The sequence below is a fragment of the Oenanthe melanoleuca genome, chromosome 2 (genome assembly GCF_029582105.1).
Source record: "Oenanthe melanoleuca isolate GR-GAL-2019-014 chromosome 2, OMel1.0, whole genome shotgun sequence".
Taxonomy (NCBI): domain Eukaryota; kingdom Metazoa; phylum Chordata; class Aves; order Passeriformes; family Muscicapidae; genus Oenanthe; species Oenanthe melanoleuca.
Genome location: NC_079335.1, coordinates 7884002 through 7904132, shown reverse-complemented (window position 1 = coordinate 7904132; position 20131 = coordinate 7884002). Strand labels below are relative to the sequence as shown.

Below are 20131 nucleotides of genomic sequence, written 5' to 3'. Positions count from 1 at the left end.
TATCCTATTCCTATTCCTATTCCTATTCCTATTCCTATTCCTATTCCTATTCCTATTCCTATTCCTATTCCTATTCCTATTCCTATTATCCCTAATCCCTATCCCTACCCTATCCCTATCCCTATCCCTATCCCTATCCCTATCCCTATCCCTGTCCCTGTCCCTGTTCCTATTCCTATTCCTATTCCTATTCCTGTTCCTGTTCCTGTTCCTGTTCCTGTTCCTGTTCCTGTTTCCGTTCCCGTTCCCGTTCCCGTTCCTGTCCCTGTCCCTGTCCCTGTCCCTGTCCCTGTCCCTGTCCCTGTCCCTGTCCCTGTCCCTATCCCGTGTTTCTTCTCCCATCACTGTGCATCTCCTGTCACTCTCTGTCCCGGTACCCCTAGCCCGGGCAGGGGGACAGTCCTCCCAAGGCTGTCCCACCTAGTGACACACAGCCTGGGCTGATTTTCAGAGCCAGAACTGGGTCTTTGCCCTCAGCCTGGCCGAGTGCACTTGGCACAGGGCACGTTTGCCTGTGCCAGTGTGGCAGGGCCAGTGAGAGGGGCGTGGGAGGACAGCTGGGTCAGACCTTGATGGCAAAGTGCCCATCAGCACAGTAATTAGCAAGCTCCTTCCCTCTTCCTGTCACTGTCACACAGTGGAAAACTCTCTCTCCATTAAGAAGGAGAACTCATTACTGGCAAAACAGACGCTAATCAGATATTAGTTATAACCATTAATGAAAAACCTAATGAGGTGCTGAGATCCCCAGTGCTGACTAAGATGGGTTAATCACATCTCACTGCTCAAAGGCCCATTAATGTGTGTGCATGCTGATGTGTCCCATTCCTTTGCTTATTACAGGAAATAAAAAACATCATTCTGGATTCATTTGTGTGCATCTGCTGGATCTGCTAAGCTGTAAAGGCACATTTCAAAACCTGCAACTGGTGACAAGAAGTGATGTTCCCTTGGGCCACAGGAAGCCACCACAGAGAGGTGGAATGGCACCCAGCTTCAAGAAGGAAACAAACACCATGCCCACAGCCACATAAGAGCGATTTCTCATTGCCCTGGCTGTTGGTCTAAAGTTATTCCAGCCCCTACAAGTAAAGAGAAGTGAAGAGCCACCAATGCCCCAGGTGCATTCCTCCTGAAGCACCTTGTAGATTTTACAGCTTTACTGTCTTTACTGCTAATGGTGAGTTTTAATCTCACCTGATTCCAGTGGGACATCTCTGGGATGGATGAGTAATCAGAAGCATCAAGCAATTGAGGTAGGTAGGTGTAAATTTGGCCTAGATTTATTTCAGATACATGTCCAGAGATTCCCTGGAATGGAGTGAATTTTATTCCTAGAACTCACATAGTGCTGTGCTTTGGATTACTGGTTGTGGGAAGTGACTGGCTGTGTGGATGCTTGGCTACTGACTGGGGTCAAATCACAACATGTGTGCCCAAAAGCATCATCAATTTAAATAATTTCTGGCTCAGTTACTTTGATGAACCAGACAAATGGATAAAACTCTGCCTTCCTTTGAAAGGTTCTCCAAAAGATCCATTTGCTTTATTTTTATCTATCCTGTCTTTACCTTTAAATCTGTTTATTTCTATATCCTTACTTACCTATCCAAATCAAACTCAAATGACAAAACCTGTCAGCTCACAGAATTTCTCCCTGCAGCCAACTCTCTGGTGCCCCAGTGAAGAACCATTGGTCATCAGTTTCTCCCGTGTCTCTTTTCTGTGACTCTCACTACAGACAGAAGCTCTGTGCCTCATCAGCATCTTGGGGAACTTGCTCACACTTACCCACCCTCTGATACCTGAACCCTTCAACATTTAAAGGAGAAAGAGGAGTTGAAATAGTAAAGGGACAAGGGGGAGCAGTTTAAAGTTAACAGACCAGAGATTTAGATTAGATGTTATTAAGAAATTATTTACAGTGAGGGTGGTGAGGCACTGGCAGGTTGCCCAGAGAAGCTGTGGCTGCCCCATCCCTGGAATTGTTCAAAGTTGGATGGATCTCAGAGCACCCTGGTCTAGTGGAAGGTGTCCCTGCCCATGGCAGCAAGGGTGGAACTGGATGATCTTGAAGGTCCCTTCCAACCCAACCATCTCTATGTTTTTGAATACAGCCATGAAAAAAATCCACTGCTTTTCTTTATCCCCACTTCCTTCTCAGACCTGGTTTAAAAGGCACAAAACTTATTTCTGGGATAAACAGAAAATGGGGATACAATTCATCATCATAAAGTCACCCCAGAGCACAATGATCCTATGACTGATTATATGATTGATTCTATGACTGATGCTATGAAATCACTGCTATTTTCTACCATATGAAACCATGCTGGAATTTGCACAGGCTGAACACGGGGTGTGACCACAGACTGGACACACTTCAAAGCACAGCTCAAGTATGGCCAGTCCCAGGCTGGGGGTTTGGGATGGGGCTGGGGCAGCAATGTGCAGTTCCCTGGATTGTGGCAGCTCTTTGGGGCCAGCCCAAATAAAGCAAGGAGAGGAACAAAAAAATGCACATGGGGAGAAATGGCCATAAGGGCTCCTTTATGTCACTCTTGATTTGGGGCATCCTTGGGGGACCCCATGGTGCTGCAGGATGCAGCACTTGTGGCACAGGTTTTCCTTACTGATCTGGTGTCTGGGGGGACAGGGAGGCCAGCTGGTAGCTGCTGTGTAACTCTGGAGTCTCTGATTATGTGGAAACAGTGACTATTGTAGAAAATGCCCTTAGTACCAGTGTTAGTGTTATGGGGACAGACAAACTCCCACATGGGTATATTTATATTCTGCCAGCCAGAGGTTACCTTAGAAACTACAAACTAAGGGGTAGACCAACATGGTAAATTTCCTACAGGAGAAAATTTAACTGAAAACACAGAGATTTACCTCTGCATACACGTACCTGACCACGAAGAACTTTTCACTATGTGAACTCTATTTTATTTCATATTGCCTGAAGACATTAAATGTAATGAGATAACTCCCTCAAATTCTATAGAAAAGACATGGGAAAACAGATTTTTAAGGGTGGCAAGGGACTCCTTTGCCTTTTCATTCACTGGGTTTAATTGCTATTCTGACTGTGAGCCATCAAAGGAACCCATGCCATGGACTGAAGCCATACAGTTCCCCCGTGGGCACTTTCGCTCTTCATTTCATGCTATAAGCAAAGTCCTCTGTCCAAGTCCTGTGGTCAGTCCATCTGTCTGCATGCTGCTGTGGTTGTTGCTGCTTGTCTTACTAGTCTCAAGTGGTTTCCAGACTGTAATTTTATGCAAATTACTTTCCTGACAAAATCATTTCAGACCTGGAAGCCGCATTGCATTGCACCTCTTGTGAATGGACATGAAGCAAAATACAAAATGATTTCCAAGAAAACTGTTCCTTTGTGTTATTTTGCTTTGCTGGGGATAACAGAGGAGCAAATGCTTTGCATCTCCTCCGCACTTGAAGTGACTGGAATAGCTCCTCAGACCTGTGTGTCTCTACTTCCCACTCATTTTCAAAAAGTGTGATTCTGGCTGGGCTGTATCCATTTATGGAGGTTTATATCTCACTGATGCAGCATGTCTAGAGCCTGGGTTGGAAAGCAAAGTGTCAAGCAGTTTCTGAGAACCTGATCCTCTGAAGGCCACACTAGACAGCAGCTCTTACTGTGACCAACTAACCACTGCCTGTGTCTGAACAGGAGCTTCCTGAGCTCCTGCATCAGGATGGTTCCATTTCAAAGGGCAACTTGCATCACTGCCAGACCATCTACCCTACTCAGTTCCTTAAACAACGAAAAGGAAAGGACAGATCAGGAAAGTTTCTCCAGAGATGCCTAGAGCTGCCATGTGAGCAGTGTGATACCATGACCACAAGCAGCCTGAAACATGCCAATGTCACCCAAGGGATCACAGAATCATGAAGTTTGGAAAAGACCTCTTAGATCATTGAGTCTGACTGGATGGGTATGAGGAAGTGGAAGAAGTTCCATTACACTGTTATGTGACAGAGGAAATTCTAGGAGCTAATGAAAATACTCTGGAAAAAGAAGCATGCACAGAAACACTTTGATTTAATTACTATAAAAAATTTATTTTGATTCATATCATACTGAAAAATTAAATAAATAATGTCAACGAATGATTGTGTGACTCTCCCCACCATTAGAGAAAAAAATCATAATCAATTGTGTAGTCAGAGAAAAGTACAAAGAAAACCTGGTTATGGGAGGAAAAAAGTGCTCAAGAGATTTGGCTTTGGTAAAAAACATAACACACACTCAAGGAGTGCTTCAGAGATTTTGCAGTGGTGGCAAATACAGTCCAAGAGCTTGAAGCCTTGACATCTTGTTAAATGTTTTCCTTGCTTCTTTTAAAACCAAATAAATCCAAAAAGTTTCTAGCAGGAAAACAATCTTCAACAATGTCAGTGGGAATTAATTCTTACCTCAGCATCTTCTGTTGGTATCTCCTGATTCTGAATGCAATTGAAAGAGCAGCAAAATTGTGGAGAAACTGAGACAAGAATCTAACACAACAGTCAGCTGCCTAAAGGACTCTAGAAAAAGTTCCCCTGGAATAGAAACATGATGGGACTGACTATTCCTCATCCTACTCCTGGAGAGATCCACTCTGAAAAATGGATATCAGTGGTACACAATTACTGCTTGCTGTTGGCAACAAAATTAAATGGGAATTGCAGCTTGTTCCATGATGAAGACACTAAATCTACCTGCATGTATGAGCCATGAGGTTTGTATGTGCTGTCACAGGCAGAATGTTCAGGGGAAAATGGAAATTTTATTAGAACAGCAAAAGGAAACTTTCAGAACACAGGCTAGAATATAGCTGGCTTCTTTTTCCACTGTTTTTAATTCCAAATTGACCCCTGTGATTAAAAAAAAAAAAACAAACCCAACAAAACCAAAAACGTCAAGGGGATAAACCACCATGAGCTTTCTTCCAAGCCTTTCTAAAAATGACTGAAAGAGCAGTCAATGTTTCTGAATTACTAATATTTGTCCATGAGGAAGAAAGAAAGATACTTGAAGCTCCAAAATCCAGCCATCCTGTGAAATTATCACTGGCATCTTACCCATAGTCTTTTACCTCTCAAACTTGTTATGTTTGTATCACTGCAGCATCTCACAACAGGCATTTAAACAAGCAGGAATGCTTCAAGCAAATAAACATGGTTCAGGCAGTAATGCTTCATTCTTCTACAAAGGACATGTAGAATCTGCTGTGCCCTGTGACATGCAGGTGAGTTCTGTCTGCCATGCTGGGAAATGGCTTCTTGACATGAGGACTGTGAACAGGTCTCATCATGAGGATTTGAAAATCCTTTCCACATTGCTGAACTGAAGGGGCACACGAGCTGAGGGATTCCCACACAGACATTTGGGGTCCTTGGCTCTTTATATGCACGACTCCAGTAATACATGGATAAAGTAATTCATGGTGCTGAGCAGCACTGTGGCCCAAAATTCCAGCTGACCATGACACTGTGACATGTATTGCTGCCTTGGGGATGGTACCAACTGCTGCAGAATGACAAAGGGATAAATCTTGGATGAAGCACATCACTGCTGAAGGGCTTTCACCAGCCTCAAATACTCACCTGCTTGGACATTCTGCCACAACTGGTGCATAGAAGAGAGGACTTTTATATGATGATTTCTTTTGCCATAAACTCCAACCAATGTGATACATTAAAAATTAAATATGCCATTTTTTTCAAGCCTGATCAAAGTCCCTTGAAGTCAGTGGCAAGAAGTCCTCTGGTTTCACCAAGGCTGAAAGTGGATCCATAATCCACAAGTCCTGTTTTCATGATATTGAGAAGCAAAGACCACTGTTTTCCATTCTTCACTGCCTGAACTTGGATTTATACTTCATCTGTCCTTGAAGCTTTAATGCATTGATTCCAGCAAAAATCTGTGGACATAAAACCTCCACTGTAACCTCCTTCCTCTCACTGCCTGGAGGTTCTGACATCAATACACTCATTTCTTCAGAGATGCACTTGATTTTGAAATCTGTCTCATGCTCTAAGATCAGCTTTGCAGACTGTCATTGCAGGTGCTGCTACAGAGCAAAAGATTTTTAGTGTATAACTAGTTAATATCTGAAACCATGATTTTTTTGTTCCATTGTAAAGAGATTGTAAAGAGATTTGTTCCTTGTAAAGAGATACTGCATTTTTAAACTTGTAAAAAATTAAGAAGAAGATGTTCCTTGGGATTTTTGAATATTTTTCCATGAAAAAAGGTAAAAGCTAGCTTTAAAAATTGTCTTGTTTGTGTTTGTTCAAATGCAATATAGGGTTTGTTATTATTGGTTTTGACTACAAAAGCATACCAGACAGAAGCTAAACTTTGGTTAAGTTTTCCCCCTTTTACAAAAATGTTTAATTTAGGGTTTGTCATCTTAAAAAAAAATCACATTTGTTGCACAATTTTAAAAGGCACATATAAATGACTTGAAGGAAGTCCATTTCCCAGTCTGAAACTGATTAAATAAAGAAACAAACAAAGAAACATTCCAGAGTACTTTCTGTCAAAAAAAAAAAAAAACCCAAGAAAACCCAAAAACACACCAAAAAACCAAAAATTACATATAATTAAACAAGACAGACAAGTGGCTAGAAAGGCCATTTTTTTCCTGGAGTTTTCAGTATTATTTTCTCCACCATTATGGCTGTGTAGGAAGCAATATTAAATAATACATGAGATGATTTGATTCGTATTTCTAGACACTATCAATGTAAAATGAGGCAATGGTTGAAATATTTACTCCTCCAGGCAACTTCATCATGTTTTTCCTTAATACAGCAAGAAAACAGAAGTAATAAGAGAACAGAGAAGAGGTGGTTCAAAAAGAAGATCAACAGCAGAAGTGAATTCATTTCTTTGAGGTAATCCTTACTATGATGTTCACAGCTGCCTTAGCAGATCCCAAGTCCCAGAAGTCATTTTCACTCCTCTTCAAGGATCTCCTGCCTTGCTCGAGGAAAGAACAGACACACAGACAGCAGTTCCTGTGCTCAGGCTTCCTCTAATTGCAACAGGCAGATCTTTCATCAGGAATTCAAGAATCCAGCTGTAGAGCCTAAGCAGAGATTAATTTATTCCCACAAGTGATTGGTAGCTCCTGGCTCTCCACAGACAGGAATCATGTGCAGCTTGGGAGCCCGGCCTCGCTCCCTGCAGAGTGAGATGCTCCAAACCCACCGCAGACCCATGCACTCAAACCTGGCTGGTGCCTCATCCTCACTGACCTTTGCTCTGCTGCATGCTGGAAATTGCAGCCCTCACTTGTCCCTGTGGCAAGGGTCATCTGCCCTTGAAAAATTTTATTTTTTCAATGGAGGCAAGAGTCAAAGTTATATTGAACTCAAAGTCCCCGTCGTGGACGCCTGTCTTCCGGAAAGCCCCACCTGAAGTGTTGTTTTCCCAGTAATGATGCCAGTGTCCTTTGCTGTCTGCTCCAAAGCCATACACATTCACCTAGCATGGAAGGGAGAACTAGTGTTACAGACTGGAAAGCAATTGCTCTTATCTGAAATGCTGAAGGCACTCTTTATTCTCACAGTGTTTACAGGCAGCAGCCTCAGTGCATCCTGAGCTCCTCTGCTGCATGACATGAGCACAGAGAAACAGCCCAAGGGCTACCCAAGGCATGTGACACCCTAAGCTATGCTGGGACACTCCCAGACCTGAACTCAGAGGGAAAAGGAGATTTCAATCCATTAATTCTTATTTAGCATTATGAAAATGCATTCCTATCCCTTAAGCATGACTGACCTCAGGAGATCCTTGGCTTGGGATGGGAATCTCCTCTTCAGCTGATTTAAGCCACAAAGAGTAAAAAAAGATTTGGTTTGGTCCTGATTTTCCAAATAATGATCCATGGTGACCACACTTATATGCTTGATTATATGATGTTTGCAGTTACTTCAGAGACAGATGGATTTTATGTTCTTTGCAGGTGTATCCACCTACAGCCTGTCCTCTCCCAAAGGCTGTTTGTCAATAGCTGTGCCTGTCTCCTCTGATGCTAACAAGCCAAACATCACCACTGATTTATTTAAACTGAGAGTGGTATATGTCTGACTGGATTTGACTGGGTCATAACCCCAAACCAGCTCCCTAAACCAAGCACAGACAGGCCCATTCAAATATGAGCTATTTTTAAGTTGTTTTTGGTAATGTCAGAGCCCTGTTCATTGCCTGCTTACCCGAAAACAGGATCCACCCAATCTGCTGTGACTATGATAGAGTTTCTTCTTCTAGTATTTCCATCACCTCTCCAAACAAAACAGGCCTGGATGACCAAAACTCTCATCAGCAGATGTGTGTCCAAGACAGGGATTTTGCCAGCAAAGAGATTTTTATCCCCCATGCTGACAAGCCCATGATTGCAGGATTTTGTAGAGCTGACCTGGCCTTATTCTAACTAGCTGAGTCTCCAGTCACCTTGGAGCACCTCACATCACTCAAACCAGGGAATTTCCCCAAGCAACTGCTGGAGCAAAGGCATTTACTATAACCTACAGTAAAACCCCACAAGCCTGAGTTTGAAAATATAAGATAAAACATAATTAAAACTTTCACTAGCAAGATGGGCATAGATGTCATTCATTTTAGATGTCTTTTGATACCAGCTGAAATCTTTGTTTATGTTTAATTATATTCTCCTGGAGTGCATTGTAAACCTTATGATTTGCTGACATTAAAAAATTCCATCATTGCCACTTGAGCATGTCTGCAGGTTTCTGAGGACTCTGCACATGTTTGAAGAGGTAAATAGCAGCCAAGGTGGAGAGAGGGAAACCAAGGCTGAGTGAGGGGCCAGCAGTTGTTCCTGGCTCTTCAGTGTAAAATGTCCTGATTTTTATCCATATATCCGAACACAGACTTTACCTCATCACATACATGGAGAGCAAACATCAAAGACAGAAGGCCTGTGGAGGGGTATCTCCCATGATGCTCAAGCCAGTTTTCATAGATGTATTTCATAAAAGCTGGATTATAAACCAGGATCTAGGCAAAATTGAAGAGAAAGACTCATTAGTAAAATACCCTGGGAAAAAACCAATGCTAGCATATCATTCCTAAAGGACACCAGGATAGGGGACCAGGTAAGAAAGGAATAATTGTTATTCCTTGAAGGCAGGTGAAAGGCAAAAATAAGCCCCATATTAAGTGCATTCAGGAATATTTCCCATGTGCAATTGCATATCAGTAGCCCCTCTTTGGTCCTGATATCCCTCCTGCTTACAGCAATGTAAATCCTGGAGATTCCTACTGAAACCAATGGGTATGAAACAGCACAAGTGAGATGGAAATCAGGCATTAGCCATTAGCACCCTGCAGGTGAGCTCTGGGGAGCTGGAGTCCTGAAGGCAAGCATGAGATGTCACAATAGGTTTCACAGAACCATAGATTAATTTAGGCTGGAAAAGACCCCTAAGATCATCAGTCCAACTGTAATTTGAGTGGGAACATCAGAGCAACTGCCTCTTCTGCACAACGTGCCAGCCATGTCTTGGTATCTCTATAGGTACAGACCTAAGGAAAGCAAGGGCCAAATGTAAACTACCAGGAAGCCTATCAGGTTGTGTATGCTTCTTTCATCCTGTTTTTCAAACATGCCATTTTTCTGTGCTGTATGTTTTTTTCTTACAAGACATAAAATGCATGTGTTTATCTCACAGAGGTCATCTCACATAGACAGAGCACTTAAGATAAGAGCTGAGAGTACAGTAAACCCAAGGACTGGTAGGAGCTCTTGGTTCAACCCCCTCCCCTGAGTGAGACAAACAGAGGCTTTTCCCTCCATGCTGCATTTGTAATTGTAATGCAGAGTGACAGCATTTCAGTGGTATCTGGTTAGCTGCAAGGCTTTTCCCTTTACAGAGTCAGAGGTTAATTGGTGATATTGCATCTGTGTGTAATCTCTTCTCACAGGGTGTTTTGCATTGCTCACTGTGGGAAGAAACACAGGCTTCTCCTCTCATGCTCAGGGAGCTGCTGCATATCACCACACCCTGGGCTGCTGCCACTCAGCTGTGATGTGGGTTTAACACCCCGCCCTGGTGCTTCTCACTGGGGTTTTGCAGAGGTTATCATGTACCTCACAACAGGTAAGGATGAGCTGAGGGATTATTTAATGCATACTAGAGCTCCATGGTTTGAAGCAAAGGAAAATAAACTGATCCTAGTTCAGGGTCTCACCTGAAGGCTTTGGCAAAACTTGGCCCTTGAATGAAAGGTGTGAGCTTTAATTTGCAATTTTAATGTTCTGGAGCTAATATCATACTTTTACAGCCCTTGATGGACTGGACACCTGTACTTCTTTGGAAAATCAGTCTCTCCAAAGGCTGAGAGAATGAGATCTTTATTCTTCTGTAAGCTCCATGGAAGATGTTCTTCCTTTCTCACACAGCCTACCTTGGTTATATCATCAAACCATGCAGCTACAACAACAAAAATGTTTGCACAGTAGCTAAAGTTCCTAAATGGGAATTAACATCCTGCCCCATGGCAAATCCTGCCTCCAGCCTGTCCCTGTCTGTGCTCTCCTGCAAACTGTGCTGGAACATTGCCTGTGAGACCTGTAATACACCTGGAGCAAAACCTTCCTGGACTGAGCTCAGCCTCCAAGCTTGTTTAATTTGGTACAGGTAATTACTGCAGCTGTGGGCTAAGAGCCCACCACCAGGAATTCTCCACTGGCTTGGAAACACACAGCTTTATTTGTTCAGAGTTCACTTAACTCCTTAAGGAACTGACCTGGGAGCGAGAAACATCCTTGATGTTCAAACATTAAAATTATTTAAGAAAACCTCCAAAGTCTCTCCTCAGTATCATTACATCCAAATGACTGCAGTGGGTAGAAACAGAGCAGTTACTGTGGAGGACAATGCTGCACTTTTAATGTCCCTGAGCAGCATCAGAGGATGTGATGCAACCTTCAGAACAGTGTTCATGCAACAGCATAGCCACAAGAGCAATTTCTTTCCAATCACAGTTATTTAGTGGTTGATCTATGGCCTAAATGGCACACAGGAGCCATATCTTCAGCTTAGCTGAGCTTTATAAAGTGTTTGTATTTTGGCTGCAACTTTTCATGAATGTCAAGGGCTTGTTTGGATTCCTGCAGTCTCCCAAAGAGGCAAAAGACCTGCAAATAAATTAGCAGAACAAATCCACAAACCAGCATCGCTCACCTTTTCTTTTTTGACTTTGATTTTCCTTGGAACTGGAACATATGTGCTGTTAAATAAAAAAAGAAAGACAGCACCATGAGAAATAAAAGCCCAACTTTTTATATTTTCATGTAATTCCAAAGAAAGAATATTCTTCACGTACAGTGATAAATTCAAATTATTTGAAAGTAGTAAATTCAGAAGTTGTTGTAAAATGAGGCTGCAATTAAGTAACACAGCAGGAAAAAAACTGAGCTGTCACTGAAGCAATTTTATAGAAAACTATTACATTCTTAGATATTCAAGTTAATTATTGACAGTAGGACACCAAAGATTTAATTGAGAATACACTGTAGAGTCAATACTGTGTGGAGCTTGAGATTTCTAATTCTTGGATCATTATTGTTGCAGTCTTTGCTCGTTGATGATGGGAAAGACTTTCCATTTAATTCAATGGCAGAAAAACCTTTTCCCACCAGGGGGAGACTTTTCCTCTCCTAATACCTGGATCTGGCACATGATTTTCAGAGTCAGGGGCAGCAGAGTTCACCAGTTGTGAACATGTAGTTGTATGAAACTTGGGCATTCCCAGGACACAGCCTCTCACAAAAAGCTATTTCCCTCCTCCCCAGGGTGATGCTGAAGGCTTCCTGCAGTTTCCAGCATAACATTTCCAAGCTACACCTTATGACTGGGGTGAAATCACGAGTCATGTCTTGAAAATGAAATAATCTTTTATTCCCTGTATCTCATGCACAGTGTGTGATGGCACTGCACAGCTCATCATGACTACTGTAAGAAAAAAATCACCCTGAATTTGTTTCAAGTGAAAAAATTCGGGTGAGCTGGCCTTGTAATTGCAGTATATCCCAAAATATATCCTCCACACTTTTTAGATGGGTTGTGGTAAATCACCAAACCTCCCATTAATTCAATCTAAATATTTTTCACTTGGGTTTTGGTGACAAGGTTCCCATGATTAAGGTTTTATTTTCTTTGAACCACAGAACATTATCAGTTTTAAAACTTATTCTAAACCTTCCCAAACCGGTGGTGACCTGGCACTGTTCTCCTGAGCTGCAATCTGTGCTCTGGGCTGGAGGCAGTGAGAGGGGATGGGTGGTTCCAGTGCTCCTAAGAGGTGATGCTGCTGAGGAAAGGGACACCGACACTCATGCAGGACTTCTCAGTCTGGTCTCTGCAAATCTGCCCTGGCAGCTGCAGCCCCTGCCTGACCTGGACCAGCAAATCAGTAAACACAGATCCCATGACCTTTTTGTGCTCATGAAGACAGAAAGGGCTTCTTTGTTGGTAGAATCTCTTTAATATCATATAAATGAACAGTTAATATTTTCTAAAAAGGTGATGTGGAAGAAACAAGAGGGCTGTATTTCATGGAGAGATACAGCAGAAGAGCAAAGAGATGAGTAAGCAGTGTTCAGGACAGTACTTGTGGGCATCTCTGATCTGGCCAGGAGACTGCTGTAGCTCTTGTCAGATGACACATTAGTCATTTTAACCAAGGGCTGCTTCATTGTTTCAGAAGAAATATCCAAGTCCTGCTGTCACGTGGCTGCAGAATTTCATCAAATGACAGAAAACATTGGCACACTGATTAAGACTTCTGCTCTAATGATCATGTAAAACCTGGGCTGCAGGGCAGCCAGGGCATGAGTGACCCAGGAGGTACCAAATAGGACTGGGACAGAGTGGCACCTGTGATGAAGGTGGCTACAGGCAGTGCTGTGTATCACCTGGGGAACATCTTCCATGAGCCACTTTGCAGAGCTATAGGGAACTCTGTCATTGTCCCTGCCCACCTTGTACACAAGGTGTAAAAAGACATTTACTGAACCCTTGACCCAAGATGTGCAACATTTCAAGGAATACAATAACTTCTTTGTCAAACTAAGTGGAGTTCTTTTACCATACAGATTCCTAAAAGACTTGCAAGTGAAGGCAACCAGGGTAAACATATGGCTGATGAGAGCCTGAAGCTTCCTATTCCAGGAAAGGCATTTATTAGTCTTTTCTGGAACAATGCTTAGTCTTAGAGAGACGTTTTTAGATGGAAATACATCAGTCAAATGGGACTGAGAGTGTCTGAGAGAATCACTTAGCTATCAACTGAAGCTAGTTTTAAGGCAATCTGAAGTTTGGCTTTTGTTTTAAACTGTAAAAATTGCAAGAATTATGATAATACTAAGAGAAGAAAGAATATGTTTAACTCAGAGGTTTTGAGTTTTAGCAAATTATTTCATTTGGCTGAAATACAGAAAATTAAACATTGTGTAAAAGTCTAACCAATACAGGATGCTTATCTATTTTAGCTATGAGTACACTTTTGGGTTCTTGTTATCCTGAACTCAGCTGATACTATACAGCCTGTGCACATGGAACAATGCCCAAGCATGCTGGGCTAAGGAGATAAGTACTTCTTCCTTCATAAAATACTGACTTTCAAATGTGTTTTATTTTTATTTCATGCTTTCTCCCCTTTAAAAATGTTCACTCAACAATTTCCTTATACCCATTATCTGACACTGTGTGTTTAATGCATGCTCCTAAGTTAATTCTGCAAGGCTAAAATTATACTATGTACATTGCTGTGATTTGTATGCTTATGATTTTCTGCTTTTATTATTCCAGCTTATTAATTATGCAATTTCCCTGTTCTGAGTATGGCAAATATCTTAAAATAGTGGTATTTCTTTCATGTGGTTAAATACTCACTCACTAATTTATACCAGATGCTTACCAAGCCCATGTATACAATCTAATTATAAATATATAATATATCCTGTAATTTATTATGCAAAGGTGTTTTTCCTTTCATGTGCTGTGACTGCATTGTGGTCAACCAGTTACATCTTCCTAATAGTCCAAGGGTTCACTTGAAATCAGAGCAGGGCTCAGAGTTCAGGAAAAACCAAAAGCTTTCTGCTGTGGTAGGGACAGTGGATCTGCCTGCAAAACATGTGTCCATGGAAATTACAGAACAACAGAATCATTTAGGTTGGAAAGACCTCGAAGATCATTGAGCCCAATAGTTAATCCACCACTGCCAAGTCATCACTAAACCATGTCCCTAAGTGCCACACCTACACATTTTTTAAATCCCTTCAGGGATGGTGACACCACCACTCCCATAGACAGCCTGTTCTAGTCCTGGACAACTCTTTTGGTGAAGAAAGTTATTGGTATTCAATCTAAACCTCTCCTGGTGACACTTGAGGCATTTCCTCTTGTCCTGTCTCTTGTGACCTGGGAGAAGAGACTGATCCCCACCTGAGCACAGCCTCCTTTCAGGAGCTGTAGAGAGTGATAAGGTCTGAGCCTCCTTTTCTCCAGGCTGAACACCTCCAGCTCCCTCAGCTCCTCCTCAGATTTGTGCTGCAGACCCTTCCCCAGTTCCATGACCCTTCTCTGGACAGGCTTCAGCACCTCAATGTCTTCCTTGTAGTGAGTGGCACACTTTTCTAAGTGTACTGATTTTTCCAAGTTATGAATGTGTCTTGAAGGTGGATTTTTTCCAAGCCAGTTTATGATTGAATGTATGAAATGATGGTGATAAAAAAATGGTAAAAGGAAGCTAACACAGATTTGTTACAAATTAATAGGAAATGAAAATAATCTAAAATATTTCTATAAAGAGAGAAAAGAAAATGAAGAGAAGAAATAAAACTTCATTTGTTTTTCCATCAATTGCAAAATGGGTCATATGCCCAGTCAACATGCCCAAGACACACTTTTCCAATTTTAAATCTTCTGAGATTTTGAAATGGGGAAAAAAAAGTTGAAATGTCTTGAAATATTTCTCCCTGGAGTAAAGCAGTCTGATCTGCTTTTGCTGTCTATGTGCAGCAGAGTGTCACCAAGCAATCCCACCAGGCTGTGGTTTCATATCCAGCAGATAACCTCACACACAAGTACAAATGTCATATATTTCATACTCTGGATTAGGAAAAGCCAGCTTACATGAAGGAAGAGGATCTGCTAGCAGGCTTCCAGAAAAAAACATGCATTTTGATCACATTTCTAATTCTGGTGCTGCCATAAAAACATCTAGTAGGAGACAACCTTTACTTCTGACAGCACTCAAAAAAGAATTGGAGAATAACTCCCAGTGTGTCACATTATTACCAAGCAGAACACTTGAATTAAGGCTAAGACATGCAGGTGACACACAAAACATTGTTTTCTCTGCATAGTTCTCAATCATGTTCCACCAGGAAAGACAGACCAAACTCCTGACCAGCCTGTCCAGGGGAGTTCATCCTGTGATGGGGCACTGAGTGCTGTGGTCTGCATCTGCTCTCCCTGCCTCAGGTGGGCAACCTGCACAGCTCCTCTGTCTCCTCATCCTCTTCTGCAAGTGTACTAACTCCCAAGGAACCAGAGGATGAGCAGAAGCCCAAAGTGAGGCACTGAACCCCACAGCTCACTGGTCACCTCCACCAGCAAAAACTCCTCTTTTCATTTCTCTGAGACCACTGGGGATGTAAGGGATTGGATGTCAATCTTTGCCTCAATAACTGCATCTTAACATTAAACTTTTCCTAGAAATCAAGTGTTTAGGGCTGAACTCTGGCTTGAGAGGGTCTGCAAAGCACCCCTAGGCCTTACCAGAATCAGAGATTTGCCCCACAAAGGCTCTCATCTCCTACAGCAAGAGTTTGGAGCAGCCACCCCTCGTGCCTGCCCTTACTCACAAGTTGATGGTGCCTGTGGTGAGAGCAGTGACAACCCAGCGCAGGTCCAGGGTTTTGAAGGGGATCAGGATCATGCTGACATTTGCTGCCAGCTCTTTGTAGCTCTCAGGATAAACAAAGTGGTGAGTGGTCTTGCTCCCAACATCTGATTCGTAGCCAGCAGTGGGGGCACGGTTCATTCTGCAGCCCGAAAATAAGAAGTGAGACAGAAGGGGAATTAGGTAAGTACATGTACATGTGAATTTTCACCAAGTTATTTGCTAGAGGTGCAGGAACACACTCCCATGGCTAAGGGGAGTGCTATATGCAGGGTCTTCAGACAACCCTGACAGGGTGTAGGGGTCCTCAAGCAAGCTGGATGATTGTAACCCATGTGACTAAACAGTAAGTAAAAGCTCAGCTTGGAATTCCTTGGACTGAACAGGAATGCCTACCAAGCAGGTGTATCTCTGAGCACATCCCTGCACTTCCTTTACAGTCATCAAAAGAGTGCTGAGTCCATAAGGACACATTTCACTTCTTCCTAAAGCTGCATCCTCCAGTTGGTGAGAAAAAATTTCCCTGAACTACATCAGCCTGACTTCTTGAAGTTCCATATCCCCTTATCCCTACAGGTGTATTTGAATGTATCTAGGGCCAAGGTAATAAACTATGCTATGTGTGACAAGAAGCAACAAATATTCCTTATGATTCTCCCACAAACACAAAGACAGTGACAAATACAGAACCTGCTGCTGACCCTTCATTTACTCAAACCTTGCTTTTACTCTGTAGTATGTACTCCAAGTCCACAGATACTCAGGGTCACTGCCCACACATGGGGTGCTTTAGGTAACCCTGGGGTCAGTGCATGGAGATCTGCCCAGGGCCTCCAGGGCTCAGTTAGGAAGAGTTGGCTAAACAGGCCTGCCCTGCCTTATGTTGGATGTATCTCAGATCCACAGAATCAGAGGATATTCTGAGTTGCAAGGGATTCACAAGGATCATTGATTCCAGCTCTCAAATGAATGGCCCACACAGGGATCAGGGAGGGGATTTCTGAACTCAGGATTGCAGAAATGCCCCTATGCCCGTGTTCACTTCTGAAAGCCAATCTGGGAACACATCAGCAATTCCCTCCCTGATGCTTTAGCTCCTCAGTGGCAGAGATTTGCATATTTCTGTGGTGCAGCACAGTGCACATTACAGATCCCTGAAGCAACTTGCATGAATCCATGCTGCTGTGCAAAACCATGGAGAAACCCCCCAGTGGTTTCTGACCAAAATGTGTTTTTTTTTCTGCAATAACATTAGCTCAGCTCCTGGCAGAAGCACAGGGAGGACAAGGAAGGATGTAGCTGATGAGGTAACAAGGAGTATCATACATTGCCAGACAACATGCTGCCCTGGTTAATGATAACAGGAGAGGCAAAATCTGTTTATCAAGTCTGTGCCAGGCTGTGCTATTGCATTTCTCCCCCAGGTGAATTACTTAAGTTTCTTCTAATTCCCTTCATGGCAGTTATTAGTGTAGTTATAACATCCTGCCAGCCTCATGGATTTATGGAGTTTCCTGTTATTGGCCTCCCTGCCAATGACCAGTGACCCACACCATTCTGTGCAGAGATACTGGAAAAGCACAGGACTTTCTGTGTTTTACCTTGAGATTAGCCAGTCAAAGGTATAAAATATGGGTGTTTCTTTCCACCATGATAAAGACAAGGGTGGCATGTTGGTCATTTTACAATCTGCCCTGGGGTCTGTGTACCTTTCCTACCACCCATGGTGGGGCTGGTGGTGCCACGGCAGAAGGCAGTGCTCACACCCAGCCTCAGCAGGAAGGACCAAGCAGGAACTTCCTTCTGTCATGGAAGTAGATAGCTGCACAAATAAAAGTGGGCTGGAACACACTGTTTGGAAGGAAAGGTGCCCTCTCAGACTCCTTGGCTCTCCCCTGCACTTGGCTGTATTGCCAGAGCATGTGGAAGTGAATTTCAGGTCACCAGAGATTTTGTGTTTGACGAACAGAGGGGTCTGCACAAATTCCCACAGGGAATCCTAAAATCTTGTGCAATCCTTTCAGATAGGGCTTAACAAACAAATTAAATATAAATATAAATATAAATATAAATATAAATATAAATATAAATATAAATATAAATATAAATATAAATATAAATATAAATCTGAGACTGGAAGGTTCACTAAGTCACCAAGAATTTTGCCCTTGCCAGGGATGTCTGGCTATGGGATGGGCAAGGCCTCAGAGCAGAAACATGCACCTGGGTGAGTTACTCTTTATTTATTACTACCAGCTTTTGAGTATAGTAAAGTCTTTTCTGATGAGTCTGGAAATGTAGGATAGGCAATAAAAGAGAGTCCACACAGGAATGGGGCTGTCTCCATATGGAAGGACACAGAGTTAGGCATAAATGCACCACAGCTTCCCACATTTGCAGCTGCCCCACATTTACAACTGGTAGGAATAATGTTGAGGGCTCTCCCTTTCCCTTCATGGATCTGTAGGCCAGGTTGGTGCCTCTGCCTTTGGGGAGGTACTTTTGGCAGAGAGCAAGACATGCAACTGCAGGAAGCAACTCCTGATATGATTTGTGAAGATTTAGATGTCATCTGAAGGCTCTGTGCCATGTTCAAGCCACATCAGAAGCCAAGGTGGCTTAACAGTTCAAACAGTGTTGATCTTCTGTTGATTTATTCTTGACTTCAGTGCACAGCTTCCTACTAAGGCTTTCACTGCTGCTGAGAGAATAATCCCACATGTGGCATTTCAAGAGGAATCCCTCCCTTCCTGCCCTTTATTGCTCTCCAGATTGTACTGTGCAGGCAGCTGTGGTGTAAAAGGCAGATGACACACTGGAGATGAACTTAGTCCAGATATTTTGGCTGCCCTCTAGGTGATAAGCTCTGCTTACCTAGCTCCTGCTTGCCTTTCAGTGGAACAAAGCAGCCAACCTTGTTGTCTTGAAATGGAGAGGCAATGACATCCTTTACAAATTACCTGCAGCCAAACAGGTGACTCCTGTCCATGAAAAGTGTCTTTGGCTTCCCCACCATGGCACTACTTCAGAATGAACTAGTGCAGGGAAGTAAAATCTAAAACAATCAGTTAAATGTCTGAAAGATCACTTGTGAGCACTGGCTGCAGAAATAACTTTCACTCATAAGTGCAAACATTTTTTATCTGATATTTTAACATGGATTGTGCAGAACAAGCTACAGTATCAATACCTTTTTATTTTTTTTTTTGTCCAACCTAAAACATGAGCTCATATCTCCAACACACATAGTTCACACACCTGAAATTTAGACTCAAGTACCAGGTTTCACTAGACAGATCCTCACTTATCCCCCCACACAGCAGTGGATTTTAGACAGCTGAGGAGTAATGTGCACTGTGCTGCACCACAGAAATATGCAAATCTCTGCCACTGAGGAGCTAAAGCATCAGGGAGGGAATTGCTGATGTGTTCCCAGATTGGCTTTCAGAAGTGAACACAGGCATTTCTGCAGTCCCGAGTTCAGAAATCCCCTCCCTGTTCCCTGTATGGGCCATTCATTTGAGAGCTGGAATCAATGACCCTTGTGGATCCCTTGCAACTCAGAATATCCTCTGATTCTGTGGATATGAGATACATCCAACATAAGGCAGGGCAGCTCCGTTTAGCCAACTCTTCCTAACTGAGCCCTGGAGGCCCTGGGCAGATCTCCATTGGAATGTCTAGGTCAAGGTAACAAACTACGCTATGTGTGACAAGAAGCAGCAAATATTCTCGCGCGAAAAGGCACCAAAGGCAGTGCCAAATGAGACACAAACAGTGCCAAATCCAGGCCTGCTGCTGACCCTTCCTCTCCCCAGCACTGCCCTTTGCTGCCTCACCTGAGCACGAAGTCGTGGCCGTCGATGGCGCGGCCGTAGCGGGCCTGCCGCAGGTTGCCCGAGTTGCCGACGACGGCGCAGCGCCGGCAGCCGAAGGAGCCGCGGGCCTGCAGCGGGTCCCCGTCCCCGGGGATCACCCCGAACAGCTCTGCCAGCGTCGAGTTCAGGCTCCGCGGAGCCTTCTCTCCTTGCAGCTTCTGTCAGGGAGGGAAAGCGCTCCGGGTTAGCACACAGCTTTTCTGGCAGCTAGCGTGGCCTGGAGTGCCGAAGGGCTGCCCACAGACAGACCTTCTGCAGTGCACGGCCTTGGGTTACAACACTGAGGGAAAAATACCAG

The 20131-nt window shown here is 43.2% G+C and overlaps 1 protein-coding gene across 1 annotated transcript in view; it reads right to left on the bottom strand.

The window, feature by feature from the left end:
* Nucleotides 1-6770: 6770 nt before the first annotated feature.
* Nucleotides 6771-20131, bottom strand: part of ST3GAL1 (ST3 beta-galactoside alpha-2,3-sialyltransferase 1) — a 73551-nt gene continuing 60190 nt past the window's right edge. Inside the window, exons 3-7 of the mRNA XM_056484871.1 lie at nucleotides 19795-19991; nucleotides 15918-16097; nucleotides 11227-11272; nucleotides 8918-9037; nucleotides 6771-7501 (exon numbers count right to left, since the gene is read on the bottom strand). Of these exons, the coding sequence (XP_056340846.1) occupies nucleotides 7328-7501; nucleotides 8918-9037; nucleotides 11227-11272; nucleotides 15918-16097; nucleotides 19795-19991 (717 nt within the window). The 3' untranslated portion in view covers nucleotides 6771-7327. The remainder of the gene's footprint in view (nucleotides 7502-8917; nucleotides 9038-11226; nucleotides 11273-15917; nucleotides 16098-19794; nucleotides 19992-20131) is intronic.